The 9,075-nt window shown below is 42.0% G+C and overlaps 1 protein-coding gene across 7 annotated transcripts in view; it reads right to left on the bottom strand.

Moving 5' to 3' along the window:
- Positions 1-563: 563 nt before the first annotated feature.
- EPHA5 (EPH receptor A5) overlaps positions 564-9,075 on the bottom strand; it is a 193,477-nt gene continuing 184,965 nt past the window's right edge. For 4 of the 7 annotated variants that reach the window (XM_030239514.2, XM_050973941.1, XM_050973939.1 and 1 more), the window contains one exon: positions 564-3,418. In XM_030239514.2, coding sequence (XP_030095374.1) covers positions 3,313-3,418 — 106 coding nt within the window. In that variant the 3' untranslated portion in view covers positions 564-3,312. Of the gene's footprint in view, positions 3,419-7,850; positions 8,000-9,075 lie in introns of those variants that run through there. The other 3 variants (XM_050973938.1, XM_050973942.1, XR_007777503.1) reach the window with 2 other exon arrangements.

Here is a 9,075-nt window from a genome sequence, read left to right as displayed (position 1 = left end):
CTATTAACATATAGGAGGAATAAATAAATTTTTAAACTGATTTTTCTCCCTTTTTATATCAGTCTTCCTTTTTAATGCTGAAGTAGTTTACCAAGTGGTAGCTACACAATGAAAGGGCATCAGTCTACACAAGCAATTTCTTCTCCCAAAATGAAAAACTGTATCAAAAAAAGCCTGTCCACCTTTTGGATCCTTTGAAATACCTCCCTCTCAATTATCAACAAAATATACTGGAAAAAATGGAATCCATTGGCTCAGCTGTAGTGAGCTGGAAAAGCAAAGTGCTCAGACTTACCATGGGCAGGAAATCCATCTACAGCCCTTTCCAAGAACATAACCAGCCAAATGTTGCTGTCATCTTGTTTGCTGCACACCAATACATAAAATCATGTCCAACACACAAAGTTCTTTCAGCTCTTGGATGGGAACTGAAAACCTCCCTTGTGATTTGCTCATGGACAGAAGCTGTAACTTTGGACCCTACATATTAAAACAATGCTTTATTTTTAGCCCCGAGACAAAGTCTATTATACAGAGATCTGTAGCAAGAACAGCTCTTGAAATAAATAGAAAAGGTTATTTATTTATTTATTGGAGGAAGCAAGAAGAGGTGCCCAATTTACAAATGCAGTCTGGCTTAAGAACAGTTTTGTTTTCCACTGGTTTGTCATTTTGAACATTACTTCAGAATCTGGTAGGTATTCCAGCAATACAAGTGATGAAAAGAGGATTTTGCTTTGAAGAGCCCAGGAAAAAAAACAGGACCAAGTTCAACTCCTCCCACAGAGCCAACAGGACAGGAATGAGTGGAGAAGATGGGCAGAAAGTGCTACATATCTACTCATAGCATCTCAGTGCCACCAATGGATGCAGGCAAACGAACGCTTCCTCCTCGTGAAATGAGCTGTTTCTGTCTTCCTACATGTATTTTTCCAAGTGTTGCAGATAGGGAGGCACAAATAATTTCAAGACTCTTCTGCTGACAGCTCTAATAATCTTATTTATTATATGACAAATCTCTTTTCCGCGCCGAAATTGTTATGTCTTGATACCCTCTTCCTCTTTTGTGGTCTGGTGGCTGCCAAAATGAAACAAGGGGATGAGAAATGACACTATCAAGATTTGTTAGACCTTGCTGTGGCTCTTTTCCCTCTTATTTCTCCTGATTCCTGAGGAACTCAGCAGTTGCAGAGGCGGAGGGGGCCATTTCAGGACAGGAAAATGTCTGAAGAAGCCCTGCTGTAAGCCAACAAAGCCGTGCTGCTAAGGAAAAAACCACTCAACCTCTTCTCCTAGGTGCTTCCCTTCTTTAAAAAAAAACATTCTGTATACCAAATCTCATCCAAAGGCTGGGGGAAATGAAAGAAATACTTTGAAACAGCTTCAGGTGCCTTGCAACACCTGTTTCTGCAAGACATGAAGGACACAGGCCTCCTTTTGGAGCTGTTTGAGCTCTTTGGGCTTGGCTCTGCAGCACTGGGGATGAAGGGAGCTACAGCAACTCTATATATTGATGTTACTGCTACAGAAGGATGCCACAAGATGCTATCCAAACTCTAAGGAAGCAATACATTTAAAGAAACAAACCCTTGCAATCCACTGAGCTGTTTTAAAATCCTTATCAAAGTCATCACAAAATAAAAGCCCAACCTATGAATACCAAATTAACTGTGCTGTTTAATCCTACCTACAATAAAAAACAGGAGGACAACCCCAAATAATTTTCCTGGTGTGATTCCCAGGGGATTGGGTTGTCCTCAGGTCCCTCTGAAAGTACCAGCTGTGGGCTTTAATGGATACATTGAGCCCCAGCTACAACCAAGTCCTGATCTGAGCGGTGCCAGCCCCAGCAAATGGCATCTCCTTGCCCTCAGGATGCCATTGCCGTGACCATGTTGGGCTACTCTGCTCTTCCCTCCCTTCTGTGCTCTGTCACAAAGTGGCCAGGTCCACAGCAAGCCTAGAATGCTGAAAGACAGCTTAGGACAGTACAGTTCCAAAAATAATCCCACTCCCATCACTGTGGGGGAAATACTACAAAATCTCCATGCTGGATGCCACAGGCTCATTTCTAAACTGTGCCCCAGGACTTTAACAACATCATCAGAAAAGGAACAACAAAATTCCTTCCTTCCAGCTAAAACCACTTCATGCTTTCTCTCCTGGGCTCTGGGAACAGAGGTGATGGCTGCACTGAGTGATGGCTACTGGGCTGAAGCACCTGTGCAGAGGCAATCCCATGCCACCTTTGGCCAGGACACAGAAAAATCCCACGTTGTTGCTGGAGGCCATCAAGAACCAGATGTTTTACTTCTCTTCTTCTGGATGTCCTCAACCCGTGGTGTAAAGGAAGAGGGGGGCAGCATCTTTTATTTAAGCAACTTCCTTCTACCTCATATACATAATGAAAACTCCTGAAGGCTTTATGTGTTGATCAAACCAAACCGCAGCAAAAATACAAAGCATGGGGGTAACACAAAAGGGAGACTGAGTAAAAGAGGGAGGAAAGAAGGAACAAACCAAGGAAAGAGCCCCAATCTTGTACCTGATGCGTAGCAAACTGTACAGTATATACATCTTCAACATGTATTATCCTCCCCAAAGAGCAAATAAAAAGAACTTGGTAACACAGAAGGAGGAAAACAAAATATACACCCTGTATTGTATTTGCCGTGGAGCAAGCAACATGTTTATATGCTAGTCTTCTCTATAACTTAATGCTGTGTAACAGCATTTTTTTTCTTTTCTTTAAATTTACAAAACAAAATATCTATCGAGAAATAATCTAATCATATTGCTCTTCAATACACTTCTGTAGACAAGTAAGACTCAAAGTTATACTTCAGCAAACTGCAGCTATTGGGAATCCATGAATGGCCACAAAAATCTGCCATTCAAGTCAGTCCTTGGAAGCATTACCATGTGCTGCTGTAATTCAGTATATAAAGGTGCTATATATATATATATGTATATATATGTACCTCCCATGTACAGACAACACGTGGTGGAAGGCTTGTCATCACCGCTGAAGCTCAAGAGACTGGTTAACCTCATGTACAGCAGATTCGTTTCCATGTTCCATGCATCTTACACTGACTTCATGAAAATGAGGACACAAACAGGAAGAAAAGCAAAACTTTAGTCAAACACTGCTTTAGAAATGCTGCAGCAGAGGCCAATGTCCTTCAGAGTTAGAAACCACTGAATTTCCCTTTTTATCTTTTCTTGGTTTTTTTTAGTCAAAATAAATCTCAGGGCTAGAGTACAAAGTGCAGGACCGACCGACTTGAGGAAGCAACTTTAAAAACCGTGTTACAACGGCACCATCCCATTCACCAACTGGACCTTCATTTCTTGAAGGCTGTTCATTATCTTCTTCTGGTGACCAACAAGTGTCACTCCCAGACGCCTCAAATCCCTGTGGGAGAAAGCAGACGTTGGTTCCATGGACCTCTTAGGCACACGTCGCCGCGCACACCACGCGCCGCATGCGCTGCCACTGCAGCTGCCAGTGCCTACCTGCTGTCACTGGCAGCTCCCAGAGCTAAGTTTAGTTGGCAGGTTTTAGTTTTCCCCATTTGTAAATATTTTTCTTTTTTTTATTTATGGCTGACAGCACTTCAGAGAGGTGATGTGATTTGAATGAGATCACCTCGCTGGCCAAGGAGAAAGGCCAAACAGCAAAGTGTCAGCATCATCTTTCTGCTAGGCGTGAAAAGTCCTATTTCCAAGAGGAAAGCCATGTAAGAAAGCCCATGTTGCTGTTTCCTCTTCTCATGAGAGAGGCTGGTATTTGATCTTGGATATGAGCAGTGAGGAGTGAGGTCAATCCGTGCTTTCTTCCTCTTCAGATGAGGGAAAGCCAAAGAAACACAAGTGGCTAAAGCCTTGAGCGTGGCCACCATCCTGATGACTCCTAAAAGTCAACAAGAATTAGCAAAGCAGCTCCCCTTTGGGTCTTTGCCAGTCTTCCCATAAGCCCACATTTGGTTTTGCTTTGGTTAGGTGAATTCTAGATGCCAAGGCCATTTGTGTTGATTCTGCCTACTGGGCTACCACTACAGGAAAGCTGTAAAATAAGACAGTTAATGTAAAATGCAGGATCAGGAGGAAAGAGTGTTTGTCATCAACTCCACCCTCCAAAATTCAGGTGTATAGATGAAGGTAATCACTTTCATGTGATTCATGTGAATCAAGAGGCACCTCCAGGGTACACAATTTATCCCATCCAAAGACAGGAGTGGGACAAATCATCTCCTGGAGATAGCACAGCAGGACCTTGGGTTACCAATGACACCTCTAAGGCAGGTAAAGCTATCAGTTATGGCAGAGCATAATTGCAGAAATTTCTTACTGGGTAGAAAAGTGTTAACAAAGCAAGTGTAGGAATAAAAGCTCAGCAGAAACATCAAGACAGTTGCATATATGTCTCCAGCCCAAGACACAGAAGCTGTTAGAGAAGCAGGTTGACCATAAGAGATTTGGTGTTTTGTCTGAAGACTTCCACTGATAGAAAAATATCAGTCCCTCACTTTCTACCTCCAGACTGGAAAGAATTAAGGATGTTTCTAAGTTGTGCCATATGGTCCTGCTGATACACTTGTGAATCCCCAAGCTGCTGACACCTTGTGTGCAACTCTTTAGGAGAAAGTTCTCCACCAAAAGCCACTGAAATGTGCCCTTGATCAGGCAGCTGCTTTTTGGAAACCACACCGCTGCATTCATGAAAAGGCTGGAAATCCCCAGCAACACCTGGGAGCTCAACCATCACCTGAGATGTAACTGCAAACCTGGCCTACAGTTCCACAGCAGGGCTGTGTGCTGGTCTAGAGGAGAGCACGTGCAAGGAACACCAAAACATTTTCACACGAGCTACCCATGGAGGTGTGCCTCTCTCAGCAGCTTCACATTCTGGACAGAAACTCCTGTGCAAGTAACAACCAATCATCCATGTTCATAAATTACACAGATGAACGCTGCTTAGAATAAAAAGCAGTCTTGAATGAAGGCTAATACATTAACACATAAACTAGTTGAAGCCAAAAGCTACATCTGTACTTCTCCAAGGACTGTCATGTTTTCTGCCTTTTGATTTGGAAAATACCAAGTTTTTTGCTTCGGGCTAAACACATAATCTCATTATTGTACCCTTTTTCAGCAATGCTTCCTGATGATGCAAAGGGAAGTCATAACATAAGGGGCACAGAGCAAAGGAGGTCAATGAGACACATCAGCAGTGCTCCTTACCTGGCAGAGAAAAGGCTGCAGCACCTGCAAAAGGTTTCTACCTTCTCAGGGGGACATGCTTTCATTTCTGCCTCCACTGAATTGTGAAACTAGTTCAGCAAGCCATCTTAATAATGAAGGAAAATGAAGTAATGCTATTGTTACATGCAATTTATTTTATGTACACAGCACAGTTGGAAGTTCACACCAGAGAGCAAAAAAAAAAAAAAAAAGAAACCAAAAAACAAACCAACCCCTGAAACCAACACAGTATAGGACCTGATTTTTAAGAGACAACATCCATCTTCCCCCTGCTGAGTCCTGCTCTGCTGGCACCTTTTAAAAAATCTTTTTTTTTTTTTTTTTGGGTATCTAAAATGCAAGCTGAGCTCTTTTGAAAATCCAGTACCACGTATTTCACAGATGTATAATTTCTGACACTCTCGCATGTTATGCTGGAAGAAAACAGCCTCAAACTCGGAGAAACCATGCATGTCTTGGCCTTTCACACACAGCCCCATCAGCCCAATAACCCCCCCCCCACCAGTTCACTACACAGTCTTTTTTTCTCCCCATATAGTATCCCCTTAATATCCTTGAGGAGTGTCTCATTGATTTACAAGAGAGAAAGAAGAAAAAAGAGTTTCTGGTTTCAATACATTAACTGCTCACCAGGGGATTCAGTCTTTTTTTGTTTGGGTTTTTTTTTTTTTTTTTTGAATATCAAATCCTCTCAAATGTGAAGCCATCAGCCAAAAGCATAGGGGACTTCTCAGAGAGGGGAAAAACATTACTATGGGGTCTTGCACCTCAGCAAAGATGAACCAGAAGACACAGCTCCTGAACCAGATCCTTGCCAAGATTAAAAATCAGCAGGTTTATTCAAAAGCCACCTTGCACATATCAAAGACAACGACAAAACTTTCTAAAAACTGCCTAGAGAATGCAGAAGCTTTAATTTTGATGTTTCAAGCATGACTTGCAGCATGTTGCATGCTCACATGCATCCAATGCTGAAGCACTTAAAGTCGAGTAAGGCAGAAGACAATTTGGAACAGAATTGGGTGCACAAACCAGCTGGTTTGTGGACAAAAAGTCCCCAACAACTTCTGTGCCAAAGGGCTGCAAAAACAACTGCCTTTAAGCTCCAGTCCAGAGCTGCTTGGCTCCTGTTACTGCAGCCAAACGGAAATTTCACTGGGCTCAGCTCTGCAGAGGAGATGTGTGCAGACACCCACTGGAGCTTTACAGTAAAAATGTGCATTCCCTGCAGGAAAAGGCACAACTTAGACCCCTGGGCACAGGATCCAGGTTGCTCCTTGCTGTGGAAGTGACCTGACCCCTGGTGTTGGGTTTTGTGTGTGCCTCTGCAGTGGAGATCCCATGAGCACCCATGTGCTGGGTGCTCTCCCTGCTTCAAAATACTTGTCCTCCCCAGCCATGGGACAACTTTTATTCTTATTTTAGGGAGGAATTTTATCTTTTCACTTCTTTCATTCATGTAGGACTGGAAATTAAAGCAGGCAGGAATTTGAATCACTTGTCAACAAGGTATTAAAAGGCTTACCTAAGCTGACCAAAAAGCCAAGGAAATAAGGGGAAAATTGGTGTCAGCTCATCCCAAGCAGCCTGTACACAGCTGCATGCATACTGCCCTCTTACCACTGCCTTGCATGGAAGCCCAGCTGCAACATGCCAGTGACAACACGGTGTCCCCTTCCCTGCAATGGCCTCCATTTGCAAGGGTTGAATTCACAGTCTCCATGTTGTAAGAAATAGATTTAAAACATTTTATTTACAAATAGAACTACTTATACACCATGGACCAGTTTGCCAAACACAGTGTAGACTAGGACTGGATTGCCACATAAAATACAAGCCCCTCACCAGCCGGTTTAGTCATGCAAGCAAAAGGGCCACAGTCCTGAAAGATCTCCGAGGTCAGCAGCCGTCAGCCTACCACAGGAATTTTGTATTTCATCTCTCATCCAGGGCAGATCTCACCACTCTTCTGCACGTGGTGTGACTACAGCTGCCCATGCAGACTGGGACTACTCATGGAGTTAGTTAGTTGTCAGTTTGAATGAGGGGAAACAAGAAGAACCTCAAAGACCTTCAGACGATGCTAAAGAGAGAGGAATCCGCTTGCTAGGGACATTTGCATGAAATGAGGACTTAAAAAATTTTGTTTTAAGAGTTCATCTGCTCTTACTTATAATTCCCATTCTACTTGATTACAAGATGAGAATTTGTTCAGAAGCAGACACAGCATCAAAATCCCAGGACTGAGATTTAAGGTTAAGAATAAGCATCTAGAGCATGTGAACTCTTAAATGTTCTTCATCCAGTATAACTTTTAATAAATAATTTATTTTATTTTAGAAGAAAAATATATACAATGCAAAGCAACACAACACATATTATTACAAATATTCAGAGCTCTTCATCTAATAACAAACAACAGGGTGTCCTGAGATTCAGTGAGTACAGATCTTTCAAAAGGTGAAAATATGTAGTCCACATGGTTAGTAATGGGTCCAGTCAAGGGTCAGACTGAAACTCATGTCATGGATCTATCTATTCTTGAGTATTGTCCTGGTAAAGTTATTCTTGCAGTGGATTGAAAGAGCTCCAGACACACTCAAAGTCACTATGTGGTCCACAAGTTTAAAGAGCAGGTCTGGTCCACTGGAAAGGTTCCCTTCAAGTCTGATATCCAGTTGGAAAGAGAGGGTGGAGGGTGAGGCTCCACTTTTCACAAGGTGATTCATCCCTTTGCAAGAATTAGAGCTAAATGTAGAAATCACTCTTTGTTTGAACACATACATTTTCAGGTCTTTGCTTAAGCAGGCAGAGCTTAGGACTTGGGGTGATATCCATCCATCTTAGATTTTTAATCTTTTGCTTTCAGAAATTTGTCACTAATACTGCTCTTTTCTGGAATAAATGCATCAAGCCATCAGTTTGAAAGAATCAGAATGATAATCAGGATTTTGCTTTTCATGCCAAAGGAGGGAGTTTTTTTTTTAAAAAAAAAAAAAGCTGAACATCAACTATCTCAACCATGTCCTGTAAAGAAGCCACAAGCTGGGCACCCACAATTACCAGTCCTGTCAGTGTTTTGGCCAACTCCTCCTACAGCACTAGTAGGTTTTTTTCGGTAGATTTTAGAAATTCTTTACATTTATTATATGTTTTTGTCCTGCTTTTTCTGGCAGCAGTTATCCACATAATTTCTACATCTGTCTCCTGCATGGTTTGAATTTGGTAAAGATCATTTTGGATGGGATTTGAGGCAACCTCTTAAATTGTAAAGACTGATTTACTGATGTCATTTGGGGAAAGCAAGCTACTTTCAGATGTTCAGATCATCTTTTCACCCAATCCCCCCAAGTCCCAGCTCTGGAATATACAGAACAGTTGCCTCTATTAAAAATGACAAGGAACATTTAACTTGAATTCTCTTTTGGGGAGTACAAAATGTTTTGTTGCTCCCTTTTACAGGGAGAAAAAAAAAAGAAAACCTCCAGAAAACCAACCCCTCTCAGTATATAAACCTTTAAAGAACTTTGCTTGTTCTGGTGTTTATTTTCTGGAGAACCCATGAGCGTCTCAGCTGAGCCTACCAGGAGCCATTTTTCTCCCTTACTTTATTTTTTAAGGGCAGTCTGCCAGTTCACATCAGACTGAATTCAGGACTTCATTACAAGATGCTTTTCCTCTTAAGCTGCTATGATGGTTTCTCTTTTTTCAGCAGCTGAGAATCTGCTGTTTTTTCTTTTTTTACTGTTTCTGGGAGGGATGAGAGAAGTTTTGATTTGGATGGGTACCTGGCCTTTTGATTAATCT

This window comes from Serinus canaria, chromosome 4, assembly GCF_022539315.1.
Source record: "Serinus canaria isolate serCan28SL12 chromosome 4, serCan2020, whole genome shotgun sequence".
Classification (NCBI taxonomy): domain Eukaryota; kingdom Metazoa; phylum Chordata; class Aves; order Passeriformes; family Fringillidae; genus Serinus; species Serinus canaria.
The sequence above is the reverse complement of the archived record's forward strand: the minus strand, read 5'-3'. Positions and strand labels throughout refer to the sequence as shown.